Source organism: Centropristis striata, chromosome 5, assembly GCF_030273125.1.
Source record: "Centropristis striata isolate RG_2023a ecotype Rhode Island chromosome 5, C.striata_1.0, whole genome shotgun sequence".
In the NCBI taxonomy this organism is placed as follows: domain Eukaryota; kingdom Metazoa; phylum Chordata; class Actinopteri; order Perciformes; family Serranidae; genus Centropristis; species Centropristis striata.
Genome location: NC_081521.1, coordinates 9936720 through 9955320, shown reverse-complemented (window position 1 = coordinate 9955320; position 18601 = coordinate 9936720). Strand labels below are relative to the sequence as shown.

At 43.4% G+C, this 18601-nt stretch overlaps 1 protein-coding gene across 1 annotated transcript in view; it reads left to right on the top strand.

Annotated features, from left to right (window-relative positions):
* Positions 1-3037, top strand: part of LOC131971174 (kelch domain-containing protein 8B-like) — a 234620-nt gene extending 231583 nt beyond the window's left edge. The window contains exon 5 of the mRNA XM_059332498.1: positions 2254-3037. Coding sequence (XP_059188481.1) covers positions 2254-2450 — 197 coding nt within the window. The 3' untranslated portion in view covers positions 2451-3037. The remainder of the gene's footprint in view (positions 1-2253) is intronic.
* The last annotated feature ends 15564 nt before the right edge of the window (positions 3038-18601 follow it).

Here is an 18601-nt window from a genome sequence, read left to right as displayed (position 1 = left end):
TTTATTTTCTGTGTATGTGAGAATGTCTTGTGATTGTTCCTGCTCTGTCTCTTATTGTTTTTCTTTTAATGTAAGAATTGTTTTTAGCCTTATGGCATCATTCTCTCTGTAATTAACTGCTCTCTGTCCAAGCACTTTGTAAACTGGTGTTTTTAAAAGGTGCTATTAATAAAGTTATATTATTATCATGTTTTAGGATATAGTGACAGTTTCCCCATATTTTCTGTCCATGTGGAGGCAGCCCATCAAGTTGTAAACATGGCATTGATATGAAGTTGTGGTGTTGTTGCTTATTTACACATCCAGCAGAGCAACATTAGCATTTATTTGAAGTTGTGTTTCTTTTCATCGAGTGTCTTCCCCAGTTCACTCCACCTTCTCTATAGTTGCAGACACAATCTTTTTTAGGAAAAAAGTGATTATTGTATTGATAGAAAGACTATTTCAGTGTGTTTATGACAACGTGGGAGATGGAGTCATGGGGATTCTTCAACACATTGATGTAGGAGGTGTTATCTTGGATTTACTGTCTTTATATGAGTGTGTGTGTGTGCGTTAGCTCTTAATGTAGTCCACTCCGAAAGCTCCAGCAACAAGTGTGTCATGCGTGCCCTGGAGGTAATAAGTGTCTCAGTTTATGGCGAGGTGTTGCTTGAAGTGTGATGAGTACACATTCAAAATCTTGAAGTGCCAAATTTTTAATGATGTGCATGTGTTCATGTGTGCACAGAAACAAACGATAGCAGTACAGATTTAAACCCTTTAAGCAACCTGAATGGTTGAAAACCACTGAATTCATAGCACTGAATAACTTTTCTCAGTGTATGTGAGTTTATGTGGTGTGAATTCAATGCTGTCAGCATTCAATATCAAGTAGCAGTACTTAGCTCTGTAGCAGTACAGTGTGTATGTGCTGCTGCTACAGGAGGTGTTCACTTAGCGATCTCTGTTTGTTTACAACAAGCACCAGACACTGTGCACATTTAGAGATGCCGTTAATTCACAATCACTATGTTTATGATCAGTGGAGACTCTGTGCATAATTAGCCATGCTCCTTTCAGCTGCTGACATTGTGCACAGTTAGCGACGGTGAAAACCATCCGTCACCTCCAGAGTCTCTAAATCCCTCTGAGGGCTAACTTGTAGTCGAAACACGCAGAGTGAGAGGACTTTTGAGAGGATGTGGCCTGAGACTTTCCCGGTGGCCACTTTTCTTGTAGCAAATAAATTGGCCAGTGAGTGTAGATTGACATAACAATGATTCAAAACAATATAAAAACATAATAAACCTAATTCAGGCCTAAATGACTGGTGGACTGTTGCTGTTTGAGGGCCAGAGGTGAACACAATTAGAAGGAACATCAGCGGTCAGAAGGTTTTCTAGCATGTATCGTCCTACTGCTGCCTTACATCTCAACATTAAAGTCACCCTGGGGGACTTTCATTATCGACCATCCAAGAGGACACTTTTCTTGCAAATTTTGAACCTCCACTGAGTCCACCAGTGGCCTAAATACAGTCACATAAAGTCACAGAACAGCTTGCACAAATTTGAAGGCCACCCTGGAGGGCACGTCATCATATTCTCTCTACTAAAGGGCACCCTAAAAGGGTACTTTATCATGTTTTTTTTCCATTGGAAGGGCACTCCAGAGCTGTGTGCTGTGTTTACCGGTGTGTGAGTGAATCCCTGATGGTGGCAGGTGGCACCGTTTAGGGTAGCCTCTGCCACAAGTGTGTGAATGGCTGAATGGGTGGTGTTAAAGGTCTTTGAGTGGTCGCCAAGACTAGAAAAGCGCCATACAAATGCAGTCCATTTATCATGGTTTCCCCATTTAAGGGCACCCTAGAGTGCATTTTATAATGTTTTCTCCATTTAAGGGCAACATGGTGGCCACTATATTACATTTTCTCCATTTGGAGGCACCTTGGAGGGCACCTGTCCACTGAGAAGGCACCCTAGAGTGAACATTGTCATGTCTTCTCTATTTACAGACATCCTGGTGGGCACTTTAATGTGTTTACCTACCATGGGGTCACCCAAGAGGACGCTATTACTGCATTCTTTTAGAACAGTGGGGCACCAAGGGAGGCAGTCGCCTACCACTCCACTGTCCTTGAAAAATGAGATTGCATCAAGTTCAGACAATAGAATATTTCCAACTATTTTCCGGACTGAGTTAAAGAGGTGGCAAATGCTGCATTTTAAACATAATTGCTGTCATTCTAACATGTTCCTCTCCATTTTGCAGGTAATGAGCCATCGCCGTTGGGCACAGTAGAGAGCTACAACCCAGTGAAGCGGCGCTGGGAGTATGTGGCGCCCATGCCCACCGCACGCTGCTCCTCTGCCCTCCTGCAGACAACCAGCATGCTCTTTGTCATCGGCGGAGTCGCCCAGGGACCCAGTAATGCAGTGGAAGCCCTCTGCCTACCGGAAACAGTGTGACACATGCACACGCGCTAACACACAGAGAGGAGTGCAAAGCGGCATTAATATTTTATTCATGTGTGTGCAAAAACACAAATGAAAACACATGAATTGGATCCACAGATTTAGATACTTTTCTACCTTTATGTCCAACTGATGGATTCCTCTTGTACACTTGGATGTAAGAAACTCTTTTTGACATTCAACAAGCATTTTCAACTGCAGAGACAGTTTGTGACAGTGCTGGACGAATTAAAGATGGAGGATGGAAGTTCAAGCCGGCTGCTGTGACTGGCGAGGACAGCTTTTCTACACTGGGGAAATCAGATGACGAAAAAAACGAGCAAAAATCCGACACACACACGGTGTGAACACGCCTTTGAACTGTTGAGCATTTTTCAGAATAAAAGCAGGGTACTTTTCTGGATATTAAAGGAAGATAGGGCCATATCTGTATCTCTTCTTTGCGGCGGAGTCGCTCTCTCCTGCTGCTGCTTCAGCGAGCTCGGACACTTTTCTATGACCTTAGAAACATCCGTTCAGTTTTAGACAGTGACATTCTGGGAATGTGAATAATCCGTTTAACATTCATTCCTTCCATTCTCAATTGGCAAACAAATATAAAATAACGAAAAATTGACTTTTTTTTTTTTATTTGTTTTTTATTATAACACAAAAAACTAAAAAAATGCTTGTTTTTTCATATTTCAATATAATATATTACAAAAATACGAAATGGAAAAATGGGCACCAGGACTGAATTTGATTTTAATATTTAATTGGTCGGGTTTACGTGACCTCATATTTTTGATCTGAGCCTAATATTGAAATATGAAAAAACAAGCATTATTTTTTGTTTTTTGTGTTATAATAAAAAACAAAATAACCAGTCAATTTTTTATTATTTGATTTTTGATTGCCAATTAAAATTGGAAAAAACGAATGATACACGGATTGTGAATGTCGGTTTTGATTTCTTCTCTTTTTTGTTGCAGTGTTGTATATGTGCGAAAGTTAGCACTGCTAGAAAACCGCTACCACAGTGTCAACAACAGTGGCCCTTAACATGCGTTCATACTGCAAGCAACTGCTAATCACAAGGGTCCAGGTGCCATAGTATAATTCCTTTTTCTGTCCAAACGAAAATAGGGATTTTTTCGTATTAAACCAAAAACGGAAAAATGGATTTTGCTATCAGCATCAAAAAAAGGAAATAACCAAAAAACCAAAATGAAATAACGGCCGTTATTTGGTTTTTGCAAATTAATTTTTTCGTTTCTCATTTATTGATATGACGTCGGACACATCGGAATCGGGAAAATAAAAGTCCCGTATTAATAAGTACTTATTATTATCAAGCATAAAAAAGACAAAAAAAAGTATCATCATACACTAGTATATGCTACTATTCTCTGAACCATGCATGGTTCACATTTATTAACTTGATTATTAATTATAATCATAACTAATGCCGGCAGGTGAGCCTGACGTTTGGGAAGTCTATCTGACCACAGATAGTTTTTTCCTATTTTCGTTTGGACAGAAAAAGGAATTATACTGTGGCACCCGGACCCATAAGCCCGTCCATACTACAATAGGTGAAGCATTGGCTGGCGCTGACAACAGTCATTGTGTTTCCTTTGACTGTGGTCAGCACCTTGCTTCACTACACATCTATCCACCTCATCTATCCACTTCAACATTAGCACTGCAGAAATCAATCCCAATCAATCAACAAGTCCTTCACACTGTAGCACAAGGATGTAGTTGCTCATGGAGTGAATGCAGAGTTACTCATACCTGCTGCACTGAAGCATCCAGTCAGTTGAATAATAATCTGATCAACCTCCTGATGTATTTTTTAATGGTAGTAATACATTGTATTATTTTCCTCAAATTGTTGTCAACCAGATGATGGATACAATGGGAAGAGCCTCTTGAGGTGATGATAACTGGGCAACATTTTGAAGCAATTTTATGACCTTGGTTTTTATCAATGATTTTTTTTATTTAAAAAGGTGAGCAGTGAATGGGCTTGAAACGGTCAGTTTTGGTCAAACCCTGTACTGCAGGATAACATTATCGTAATTGCTTCCTTTTTGCATAACCAGTCTCAATCTAGACCTATTTTCAAAATTCATACATGTGGTCAAAGGCAGTCCAAAAAAATGTAAGTTAACTTGAACAACAATTGCACATCTGAAAACTCAAATTTGACACATTTTGGCTGTAGCCATGTTGATTTTTGGCCATGGCCTAGTTGTTTTTATGGAAACTATGTGTAGAACAGATAAGTAGCCAGAACGATGCTTTATTATCCAACAAGTTCTCCAACATAACCGGCAGAAGAGGTCGTGTGTCAGTACCACAAATTACGGCACGCAGGCATGTATCACGGCTCACATTTCAGGGCACTATTAACTATCGCGGCGTGGCTCACAGTACAACGATGTGTATTAAAAATAGCACACACGTACGGCGTTGTAAAAAAAGGAGACTGCGACTGTGGATTTATGTTGTAAAACCACTGACCTTAGGTTTACGGCAAAAAACTTCTGATTAGGCGTTATAATAGACCGTTTAAACAGTAAATAAATGTACGTAAATGCCGGAAATAAGGTAGTTACCATGTTCTCGTGGCTGCTGCAACTTACATAATAAATGTAAGTTACGTTCAAAAACGTGATTCATTCATGGCCCGGGAGCCCTTTCCCAATATCTCTACTGTCAATAAATCTACAAAATGGCCCAAAAAATATCTAAAAAAAAAACGTGATTCATGTAACTAACATAAAAAACGTAGCTTAAGTTAAAATGGTTTACTTATGTTTTCACACGGGACGCAAACCTTGCGGTGAAAGTCCGTTGCTTGTTTGACCCATCCACCACCTCAACCTCCAACTAACAGAGGGAATCTGCCCTTTTAAACTTGGCCTGGCTGTCAATCACTACTATGTTAGCAAGATGGCGGCTGCCGCATTACAGTGGACGGTGAAATTGGTAAATATAGCTTGTTTTTCGCTGCCTGTACAGACAGCATGTATTGACATTTTGACAGGAGGACAGGCTGTTTTATCAGCTAAGTAGCTAGCTAGCTACTCCAGTGTCCAGCTGATGAACAGCTCAAGTCATTCATGTCTTTTAGCCCAACCCAACACTGAACAAGGCAAACGTTACAGTTGTCTTTGACTCTGTCACAGTGGCCCTCATTTATCAAAAGAATGTAGAAACGAGCGCAAATCTGAGTGTATATTTTGTCTTACCACAGGGTTCATGTGTGATTTATTAAACGTTCGTATCTCTCCAATCACAGCGTAAGAATGATCGGCTGTTGCTAAATGTGGCGGCTCGAAACTTAATTCTGTGGCCATGCTCCGAGAGACATCTGAGGTCGCAATCCGGCCAAAAAAGAGGATTTTTCCTTTTTCTTTTTTTAAGGTCACCATTATTAGCAAAGTGCACCGCTACAATTAACAACAGGAGCGAAATAGACATATTACAGAAATACGCAGCGACGGAAAAAGTACTTATAGTTATAAACTCTAACAAGTTCACTCAATATTTGGATCACAGACTTAAAGTTTTCAAAGCTTTTGGGTTGCAGGAGTTAAACAATGTTTTGAAGTAAGTTTAATACAAAAAGAGGAATTTCTCAGAGTCAGAAAGTGAAACGCTGACATCCAACAGCTGCAACACAACAAACTGGTTTTGTTCGTCGGCATAAAAAAGTTTCATCAAAGGAAATCACTGCTGCGATTAGCAGAGGGCAGCATTTAATATCCTCGGCTAGTAGCCTGTTTGAATAATTTCACGGTCGCAGGATGATATTTATTTTAAATTATGTTTTAATGATAAATGATGTAGCCTAAAAATGCTTGTCACCATTTATCAGCTCCAGGCATCGATACAATAGTCTAAGAACAAAGGTCCGACTCAGAAGTGTGGTGTCCAAATTGATAAATGCCGAGCCGTGCTTAGAAATGATCGTACACCCACTTTACGCTCACTTTTTGTCGTACGCTCGTTTGATAAATGACGGCCAGCGTGTTTTCACTTCATCAAAGACAAGGGAGCCCCACCCAAAAGCAGACCCTGCTGTATCATCTGTTTTATTCTAAATGGAACCATAATTTACAAAATGAACATCATGCGATTTTAAAGCACTTAAAACTACTGATTGAGCCTGTGATTATGAATCCAAGTTGATTGCAGCTGCTACAAACTTTTCAGAGGCACCTTTTATTCCTACAGTGGGTGAGCAACTGGTTGTCAAAAGACTTTTGGTGGAAATGTTGTTTGTTCGGTCTGATGTGAGGCTTTGTGTACAAGACTTAGGGATGAAACATGATGGAGGGAGCGGCAGTGCAGAATGTTTTGTGACAGATTCAGTGACTTGTGGAAAGGAGACAAGAAAGAGCAGAAAACAAAGGAATTAGGCAGTGTAGTGTGTTACCATGTGGCAAGCAGCCTCTGTCGGTCCTTCTTATCCTGCCATACTGGTAGCATTTTTGAATATAAATGTATAATATACACTTGAAGGACCGGCCATTAGCTCCTATGCTAATTCATTTTGACAGGAGTCAATTGTGGCTCAGCTGGTTTGGTCCCAGATGATTGAATAACTCACAAATTATAGATTCCAGATTAAATTGAAACCTTTTCTTAAGGGTTAAATATGTAATTAAGTTAATTCAGTGTATGAAAAGGCATTTTTGTCCATTTCAACTAAAGTAATTAAAGCTATAGATTGTGTACGTGGATGTACCCTCAGGGTCTGAAAAGACATGCAGAAAATGCAGAAGTGCCTTAAACCTGCATACTTTCTTGTGGCCAGCAGGGGGCAACCCCATTGGCTACTGCAATGGAGTCTGATTATACTGTATAGTCTATGAGAAAATGATCATACTTCTTACTAGATTTATTACCTCAGTAAACATCTTCCTAATGGGTTTATGGTCCCAATTGCTAGTTAAAGTCCTCTTTAAAACAGCATGATATTCATATAATGATGTCCCATTTAGAGTAAAATTGACTATAAAGCAGGGAATGCTTTAGGGCCAGGATACCTTGTGTGTCATCTTTTTTTCAGTTATTGAAGGTTCATTGTAACATTGAAGTGGCCTGAAAATGTCTTCTTCAGCACTCTAGCACAAGGACACTCAACTTACTTTACCTGTCACATTTGCAAAATGACAGGAGTCCAGGGGCCAGTTAATGAACCAATATTCATAATATTTATCAGATACATTTAATAAACGTTAAAAGGCCCATAATCTAGTCACAGCATAGGCAAGGTGTATTCAGGGGTGTTTCTAGGATTTTTGGATATTCAGGGGGTCAGAGGACCTCCCCAAAAATTCCACTCGCACTGTAAAACTATTTATTTTAATTGTGAATTAGAAAATAGTCGAAGGGAAAACTACACCTATTGTGGGCTAGATAGAATTAGCATCCGGATTAATATCAGAGTTAACTTTAATTACAAATACACGTAGTGAGTCAAGCTAGCTAGCTAGCTTGAGCAGAAAACATAGTCCCACACTTCTGTCTGTGTGGGACTATGTCAAACTTTTACCTAAATGGTTGTCCACATAGCAATGGGGGACATCACGATAGCTACGCCCACATCTTTCATACAGTTTATGGTTAAAGCACTTTTGCATTATATTCTGCCTGGAGAATACACAGACTGATATTTGCCATGACAACATTTAAAGTTTTTAAGCCGCCAGACTTTATTTGATGATTTGGTGATTAAAGGTAGAGTGTGCTACAAGCGATAAATGAGTGTGGGACTTGCAGTTGGAAAGAAACTGGAAAATGAAAGCCAGATTAGATTGACAGATATGATTGGATAATTCATAGACAATGGTCTTTTTTTACAACAAAATTGAAATACACACCTGCAGCCTTTTTTACATAGTTTAGAGATTATATTTATCTGCTACATCCAAACTATTTTAATTAACTCAGTGTTGCGGGTGTTGAAGAATTATGTCTCCCAATAAGGCAACTCTATTTAAAAAGACTCATACCAGTTAAACACAAATAACAACTATGAAGGAAGAGTGAGCTATTCCTGACCCCCCAATATATGCATTATTTCTTACTCAGTCAAACAAACACACATATTTTTTTTGCCGTCGTGCTCCACTTCATATATGTTTGTGTTGTGCACCCTGGCAGACCTTGTTAACAGTCAGACATCACTGTGAGGGAGCAATGAAGCTGCTGGAGCTCAGATGAGATGCCAGTTGACAGTTGGTTATTTCTGGTGCTGCATTGTATGCATCTAATTGAGCACATATGTTTGCATGCACACACACACACACACACACACACACACACACACACACAGAGCCAAGCATAGACCTGTAAACCTGAGTGCAGTCACCACTCACACACTTCTGTCTGGCAACAATCACAAAAGCTTGGAGAGAACACAGAGATCAGTTAGTCTGTAAACAGCTCTGCTGGTTGGGGACCCTGGTCCTCTACTCTATCCAACACTGATCGGCCTACTTCAATCAACTGCAGTTTGTGAGTTTATGTGTGTCTATGAGACAGAGAGAGAGAGAGAGAGAGAGATACAGTGGATACAGTTTAACTTGCCAAGGCTGACCTGCAACACTCAGTACGTTTACATTACACTTGAAAAAAAACGAATTATTCTCTTAATCCGACTATAACTGGACAACTGAAGTGCAGGTAAACGTGTTAGTCCGACTAATGTCGCAGTTCTCCAACTCAGATTAAGACACCTAGATAATGTGATTAGAATAGGATTTTTTGCCTACATGTATGACAAGACAACGCATGTGCGCATGCTCCACCCCCCAACCCCCCTGTGCTGGCGTATGACCCTGGAACAAAAACATCCAAGAAAGCCGGTCGCATTAGCTGGTTGTGCATTAGCCGGTCACATTAGCCGGTCGCATTAGCCGGTCACATTAGCCTGACGATTATTAGCCGGTCACATTAGCCTGTCGTTCATTAGCCGGTCACATTAGCCTGTCGTTCATTAGCCGGTCACATTAGCCGGTCGCATTAGCCTGACGTTTATTAGCCGGTCACATTAGCCGGTCGCATTAGCCTGTCGCTCATTAGCCGGTCGCATTAACCGGTCACATTAGCCTGACGTTTATTAGCCGGTCACATTAGTGTCAAACTGAGGTCAAACTGAAAGGGGGGTGTACTAACCTGCTAAAACGACGCATATCACCACCCAGTGTTAAGGAGGAGGACACGTTCCCATTATTTATTCGATTTTCTCAGTTGCATGGACAGAAGTCCAATTAGACTCCAATATCGATTTTTAAGCATAGCTCGATTAAACTGTGCATGTAAACTCACTGACTGCATCTTTTGCTGTAATTCGCAATGTTTTGTTCGCCTCTTGGGGGCAGCAGAACCAGCTGCAACCACAACATGATCGAAAAATCACCACGTAGGGGAATTTTGGTATATTTCACTACACCATTTTTATATGTTTTCGTGTCTAAGTGGCGAATGTGGAAAATCTGATTTTGAAACTGGTCCAGTATTGAGCAAGAGTGCTGCTGCTCTGCTCAGTACTGCTGGACTAATTTCAAAAATAGTTATCCCAATTAGTCACTCTGGCACAAAAACATCGAAAAATTTGGCTCCAGGTTAAAAAACACAGAAATCTCCATTTGAGAAAATATGATGAAGTAGGTTGATTATACTGTATATTTGTCAGACTAAAAGCAACAACACAAGTTGGGTTTTAGGCCACCTGACGTTCAACATTCACATCGTTTAATCAGTTTGGTCTCAACCAGCTACAGAGGGAAATATCATCAGCTGATTGGACCATTGTCAGACTATTGAATGTGTCTTCATCAGCAGTTGTCATTTATGGGGGAGTAGGAGACTCTACGCTACCTTCTAGGTAGAGTTGATAATTATCTGCTTGCTCAATAGACTGATAGTTTAACCTGTATTGCTGGCAGAACCCTCTGCTGACCGTAGGAACAAAGCGAAGGTAGAAGTGAGGTAATGGAGGTGACATGAAAGAAAAAGGGTAAGTTGAGGAACATAGTATAAAGCAGAGCTGGGCATTGGGCGGCCCGCATGAGGTTACCAAGAAATTAGAAATCAGTATAACCGCAGTGCTTTTATTTTGAAAAAAATAGCAAACATTAGCACTAGACCTAACAAGCACTTTTACTATACTTAAGACAACAAATATAGCCACTAATATATATGACAGAAGAAAATAAACTCTGACAAACCTTGTGTCCTGTCAGTCAGCCACTATAGAAGCCTTTTTCATACTTTATATCAACTTTATATGAATTATGACACACTCGTTCTTATTTACCGTTTGTTTTTTCATTTCACCGTTCTACCGGTTATTTCCTGTCACTACCTTTCAAAATTAAAGCACCCGTTTTACACTGGACGACACCTTTTAAAATAAAAAAACAAGCTATATAATACAAAAACATAAATAGGAACCTTGCTAAAGGTAATTTACAGTTGTGTTTAAAATAAATAGAAAAGTGATATAGTGATTGGAGTATTTACTACTTTTTACTGCTATACTTGATTTACTCCACATTAACAGATCCAAACCAGATAATTTACTATATTTTATAAAGCGATTACATTAATATTGAGCAGAATTTAGTTCTGAGTTTTGGTCCCGCCCCCGCAACCTTCGTGGTGTTGGTCATGTGGCCCCTTGGGAAAATTAATTGCCCAATCCCGGTATAAAGTATGTATGGGTGGTGTATGGGTCAAACCAACCCAGGGTACAGGATACTGGCGTTAGTGTCCCATGTGAAACCAAATGTAAACAATGTTATGTGAAGTCCCTTAACTTCGATACATCATGTTTTTATGTAACCAGCATTCAACAACTATGCCACATCTGGTGTTAACATGGTCCTCATAATTACTTAATTTTCGCCATTAACGTTAATTTATTTTCCCTTCCATTTTCATTTTTAAAACCTAATTGTTACATAAGTTAAAGTGAAATGAAACGCCACAGAAAACAGGCATTGAATGGGCTGATAACAACCTATCTGTTGTGTTCGTTAGGATTGGACCCCAAAGCAGAGAGACGTGCACACACTGATGGGTGAGAACTGAAAAATGTCTTTAATGACACGAACCAAAAAACCATACAAGGCAGGCTGCAGTGGCAGGGAGCTGGCTGGCAGGAGGAAATCTTCTGAGGCTTCAGGTGTACAGGGGGACAGCATGCCGGGAAGCAAAGGAATAATCTGGCAGTGATCTGGAGGGAAGACCAGGCTTAAGTACTGGGGGAAATGAGCTGAGTGGATGCAGGTGTGCCACTGCTGCCAACAGGAGGAGCCAGCCACGCCCCCTTCCACACACAAGCTCTGCAGAGAAAAAGAAAAGGGAGGGTGAACAGAAAGAACAAAAGGAAAAAAACACAACAACCAAGACAAACTAAACTGAACCATAACAGTACCCCCCCCTCAAGGGACGCCTCCTGGCGGCCTACCAGGCTTGTCTGGGTACCGATTGTAAAACTCTCTAATGAGCTCAGGGTCCAAAATAAGGGAGCGAGAAACCCATGAACGCTCCTCTGGGCCATACCCCTCCCAATCCACCAAGAACTGGAAACCTCGGCCTCGCCTCCGCACATCCAGCAGCTGCCGAACAGAGAATGCAGGGTGATCGTCGATGATCTGGGGGGGTGGAGGGGGCTCGGCTGGAGGGCACAGAGGGCTGGTGGAGACAGGCTTGAGGAGTGACACATGGAAGGACGGGTGGATATTGAGGGATGGAGGAAGCTTAAGTCTCACCACACAGGGGTTGATGATCCGGTCAATGACGTAAGGGCCGATGTACCTGGGAGTGAGTTTTCGGGACTCCGTTCTGAGGGGAAGATCACGGGAGGATAACCAGACCCTCTGGCCGGGCTGGTACTGGGGAGCTGGAGAGCGGTGACGGTCTGCCAGTCTCTGGTTCTGAGCCGCAGATCGGGTGAGAGCAGCCCGGGCTTCACGCCAGACTTGATGGGCACGCTGGAGGTGCGCCTGCACCGAGGGAACTGCCACTTCAGTCTCCTGTGCGGGGAAGAGAGGAGGCTGGAAACCATTAGCGGCCATAAAGGGGGACATACCTGAGGCAGAGCAGATCAGGGAGTTGTGGGCGTATTCAATCCATGGAAGGTGGGTAGACCAGGAGGTTGGGTGATGAAAAGCAACACAACGAAGTGCTGCCTCCAGACTCTGATTCGCCCGCTCAGTCTGGCCATTCGTCTGAGGATGGTAACCAGAAGAGAGGCTAGCCGACGCCCCCATAGCTTGGCAAAATGCCCGCCAAACTCTGGAGGAGAACTGTGGCCCTCTGTCGGACACAATGTCCTGGGGGATGCCATGTAGTCTTAGAACATGCTGGGTGAGCAAAGAAGCAGTCTCAAGGGCAGAGGGGAGTTTAGGCAGAGGGATAAAGTGCACAGACTTGGAAAAACGGTCAACAACTGTTAAAATGGTATCGTTACCTTCTGAAGGTGGCAGACCAGTGACAAAGTCCATGGCAATGTGAGACCAGGGCCGGTGGGGGATAGGAAGGGGACGAAGGAGACCAGCAGGAGCACGATGTGAAGCCTTACTGCGGGCACAGACAGTACAGGCAGAGACGAACTCCTTAGTATCAGCGGACATTGAGGGCCACCAGAAACGCTGACGAAGCAGAGCCAAGGTCCGATGGAAGCCAGGGTGGCATGCCACCTTGGAGCAGTGTCCCCACTGTAGCACAGGGGATCGGACGGGGGGAGGCACAAACAGCCGGTTTGGTGGGACACCCTCAGGGGCTGGATGGTCCTCAAGGGCCTCCTGGACCTGCTGCTCGACCTCCCACCTGGCTGCTCCCACCACACAGGAGGATGGCAGGATAGTGTCCTCAGCAGGAACCTCAACGGGGGGAGAGAACTGACGAGAGAGGGCATCAGGTTTGACATTCCTGGAGCCTGGCCGGTAGGTGAGAATGAAGTCGAACCGGCCCAGGAACAATGCCCACCGGGCCTGGCGAGAGTTGAGTCTGCGGGCGGAACGGAGGTAAGACAGGTTCTTGTGATCAGTCCAAACAACAAAAGGGTGAGTAGATCCCTCCAGCCAGTGTCTCCACTCCTGAAGGGCCAGCACCACCGCCAGCAGCTCCCGATTCCCCACATCGTAGTTCCTCTCCGCAGGTGTAAGACGGCGAGAGAAGAATGCGCAGGGGTGCAGCTTCTGGTCAGAGGTGGATCGTTGCGACAGGACTGCTCCAACTCCAGAGTCAGAGGCATCAACCTCCACCACGAACTGGGCTGAGGGAACAGGATGACATAACACAGGAGCAGAGGAGAACAGGCTCTTCAACTTAACAAAAGTGGCTTCAGCCGGAGGTGACCACACAAAGGGTGACTTAGCAGAGGTTAACCTGGTAAGTGGTGCTGCAACTCGACTGTAATCACGGATGAACCGACGGTAAAAATTGGCAAACCCCAGAAACCTCTGTAGCTGCTTACGTGTGGTGGGAGTAGGCCAATCTACCACTGCCTTAATCTTGGCAGGGTCTGATTTGATCTGCCCCTTCTCCACCACAAAACCCAGAAAGCTCACAGATGACACATGAAATTCACACTTCTCTGCTTTAACAAAGAGTCTGTTTTCTAGAAGTCTCTGGAGAACAAGTTTAACATGTTGGATGTGTTCCCCACGTGTACGAGAAAAAATCAAAATATCATCAAGGTAAACAAAAACAAACCTGTTGAGCATATCACGCAGAACATCATTAATGAGACACTGAAAAACAGCAGGTGCATTGGTTAACCCAAATGGCATGACTAAATATTCAAAATGTCCGAGAGGAGTGTTGAACCCAGTCTTCCACTCATCCCCCTCCTTTATTCTCACCAGGTGGTAAGCGTTGCGCAGGTCCAACTTGGAGAAGATGGTGGCCTGGTGGAGGGGAGCAAAGGCAGAGTCAATGAGCGGAAGGGGGTACTTGTTCTTGATAGTTATGTCATTTAGGCCCCTGAAGTCAACACAGGGACGTAGAGTCTTATCCTTCTTTTCAACAAAAAAGAAGCCCGCCCCCATGGGCGAGGAGGATGGACGAATAAGACCAGCTGCCAGAGAGTCAGAAATATAGGTCTCCATAGCCTCCCTTTCAGGCCTGGAGAGGTTATAGAGTTTGCTAGTCGGATGGGTGGCACCAGGGAGCAGGTTGATACAACAGTCGTATGGCCTGTGAGGCGGTAGGGACAGAGCGCGGTCCTTGCTAAAAACCTCCCGCAGGTCATGATACTCAGGAGGGACAGAAGCTAGATCTACTGGTTTGGGGCGAACAGGTGGAGTGGAAATGGTGGTCGGGATGGCGGAGTGCAGACAGTGGGAGTGGCAATACAGACTCCAATTGGAGATAGATAATGTCGACCAGTCAATGTGTGGGTTGTGGAGTTTGAGCCAGGGGAGACCTAAAACTAAGGGTGAGGACGGTGAGGGAATAAGGTAAAAGGAGGTTGTCTCATGATGATTACCGGAAAGTTGCAGGGACACAGGGACAGTACGGAGAGTTACACGGGCCAAGAGTCGACCATCGAGGGCAAAAACATCCTTGGGTTCAGAAAGTGGCTCTGTGGGCAGGTCAAACTGGGTGACAATACCAGAGTCAATGAAATTGTCATCTGACCCAGAGTCCACTAAAACAGGGAGAGGAAGGTTAGTTTGAGACCAGGAAACAGTACCTTTAAGCTGAATGCGACTGGAGGGGGACGGACAAACAGATGTATGGCTCACCAGCGCCCCCCTTGCAGCTGATGAGCCCACTCTTTTGGCCGGTCGGGACAGTTTGCGAGGACGTGACCAGCTTGACCACAGTAGATGCAGAGTCTCAGGAGGAAGCGGCGATGACGTTCAGCAGGAGTGAGCCTCATCCTCCCCAACTGCATGGGCTCCTCATTGCTGGAGGGGGATGAGGCAGCTGGAAGAGGAACACTAGTGGAGGGTGGAGCAGGGTGCAGAGGAGACTTGGACTGAAGGGGAGGGGCCCTATGTCTACCTGCTCTCTCCCTGCGTCTTTCACTGAGGCGGTTATCGAGACGGATGGCTAAGGAAATTAGTTCCTCCAAGGAGGAGGTCTCATCCCGAGCAGCAAGCTCATCCTTAAGCTCCTCACTAAGCCCACGCAGAAAAACCCCCTGTAAGGCCCTTTCGTCCCACCCACTCTCAGCTGCGAGAATGCGGAAGTCAATGGAGTAAGTAGCAACAGAATGAGATCCCTGACACAGGGAGAGAAGCCTAGTACCGGCTTCCTTACTCTGAAGTGGGTGGTCAAAAACTCTACGGAACTCATTACAGAAAACATGGAAGGACTGCCAAGCAGGTGAGCCTGCGTTAGCCATGGCCACAGCCCATGCAGACGCCTTACCAGAAAGTAAACTGCTGGTAAAGGCAATCTTGGATTTATCGGTGGAGTAAGTTAACGGCTGCTGGTCAAACACTAGTGAACACTGATGGAGGAATTGACTGCATGACCCTAACTCTCCTGAATACCTGTCTGGGGTGGGGATGAAGGGCTCACGAGGGTGACTAGGCAGGGTGGGAGAAGCAGCTGGAGCAGGAGCAGGATCAGGAGACGGAGCAGGAGCTGCCAGTGTGGAAAGCTGAGTGGAGACCAGGTTCAGGCGGTTGTCGAGCTGGGTTAGGCTGGAGGTCAAGTGGAGCAGTCTGTCCATAACTTCATTCAGAGCGTTCTCATGTTGTCCAACACGAGCTCCCTGAGCGGTGAGGGCTTGTCTTACCCTCTCAAACTCTGCGGGGTCCATACTTGGCCAGATTATTCTGTTGTGTTCGTTAGGATTGGACCCCAAAGCAGAGAGACGTGCACACACTGATGGGTGAGAACTGAAAAATGTCTTTAATGACACGAACCAAAAAACCATACAAGGCAGGCTGCAGTGGCAGGGAGCTGGCTGGCAGGAGGAAATCTTCTGAGGCTTCAGGTGTACAGGGGGACAGCATGCCGGGAAGCAAAGGAATAATCTGGCAGTGATCTGGAGGGAAGACCAGGCTTAAGTACTGGGGGAAATGAGCTGAGTGGATGCAGGTGTGCCACTGCTGCCAACAGGAGGAGCCAGCCACGCCCCCTTCCACACACAAGCTCTGCAGAGAAAAAGAAAAGGGAGGGTGAACAGAAAGAACAAAAGGAAAAAAACACAACAACCAAGACAAACTAAACTGAACCATAACACTATCATACCTACTAGATGGTGGGGTAGGCCCCTCCTTGCCCATATTTATGGGATGATAAACACTGGTAATGTCTTTATCTATTTCTAGTGAATGTATCTATTCTGCGCTGGTTGAGAACAGTGTATTTATCAGAGTTTTCTTGCTGAGGAGTTTTCTGCTGTGACTAAAACAAGGTTGATGACAGCTGAATGAACCAGAATAGTAAAGGTGTGGGGTATAAAACCTTAACAAGCTGACACACAAAGTTTCACATTTCACATAGTCATTTCCTCAATTGTTAAAAATATTTTTTGCATACAGCTACATCATTATTTTTAAAAATAATTTTGCCACTTTCTCTACAACAAACTCAAAACACATCTGACGGAACATCATATCATATATCTACACACACACACACACACACACACATATATATATATATATATACATATATATACAGTCATGGAAAAAAATTATTAAGACTATTCTTGTTTTCTTCAATTTCTTGTTCATTTTAATGCCTGGTATAACTAAAGGTACATTTGTTTGGACAAATATAATGATAACAATAGCAATAGCTCATTAGAGGTTAATTTTAGAGATGATATCTAGACATTTTCCATGATTTTCTTGATAATAACCAAAATCATTAACAAGAAAACCATGGAAAATATCTAGATATCAGCTCTTAAATTAAACTAATGAGCTATTTTTGTTATCATTATATTCGTCCAAACAAATGTACCTTTAGTTGTACCAGGCATTAAAATGAACAAGAAATTGAAGAAAACAATGCTGGTCTAATAATTTTTTCCATGACTGTATATATATGTATGTATATATATATATACACGTGGCTGCATGTGGGCGCATGTGAGCATGTGTTATTATGTGAGTGTGTGGGTTTCTGTGTGTGTTTGTGTACATTCTTGACACCAACCCATGCTCACCATCTATTATTGTATGAGCTGTCTGCAGGAGGTACAATGTCTCCTTTGCAGACTTTCTGTTTCTCTGGTTCTGATACAGTTTACATGCCACAATGCAGCCCCAAGGGATTCTGGGACTTTGCCAGAGCTAGCTCTCTCTCTTTTGGTTGTCTGGTTTCTTTTTGTTTATTTTAACTTCTCTCTCTCTTCGTCCTTCTCTGACCCTGTCAGTGTCAGATTGTTGGTTTTTATAGAGAAGATGCCTCATAAATCTCAAATTTCTCTTTCAGTAGAAAAAGATGCGTCATAAATCTGTTTTTCTGGCTCGTGATGTGACGTATGTGTCAGGCTGTTTACTCATTGGAGTGAAATCTTTCTGACAGCAGGTTGAGAAACGCAGAACAAAAGAGCAGGATGCTTCAGTACAGGTAGCAGCTAATCACATGCTGTACTTTCTTAGCAGGCCATGAGTGGATGATGCACAAGCATATGTAAATGTGTATGTAAATGTGTTCTTACAGAACTAGTTGAAAGCCAAAATACATTGTGGACCTGCTTTCCACGACAAGAGCATTAATATGGTTTTAATTAGCACGAGTTTCTAGGTGACATTTTTCAAACTGAGTCTGAAAAATCTGCAGAACCTGAGGCACAGGGCAATTTTACAAGCAATAAGTGCCCTAAAATTATCACACGTATTTTTAATACCCCACAGTATGGAGCAATGTTGCCTGGCAACAAATGCGCAACTCTTTTTCAGGCACGATTTTATTATCTGGAGCAAACGGACGTGACTTGCATTGCCTCAAAAAGTTGCCTTGTGTATCATTACCTCTCAAACATTTGTAGATACAGTATGTACCCTCTTGTCCAAGATACAATCAGGGTCCTATTTTAGTGTAGGCACACTGTGCATGGCACACTCTGTGCCTTAATTCACAAAAATAAGGCCCACAGACTCAGGTTCTGGCAAAACAACGAGGGTGCATTCAGCACAGTGCAAAGATGGAGGCGGGAG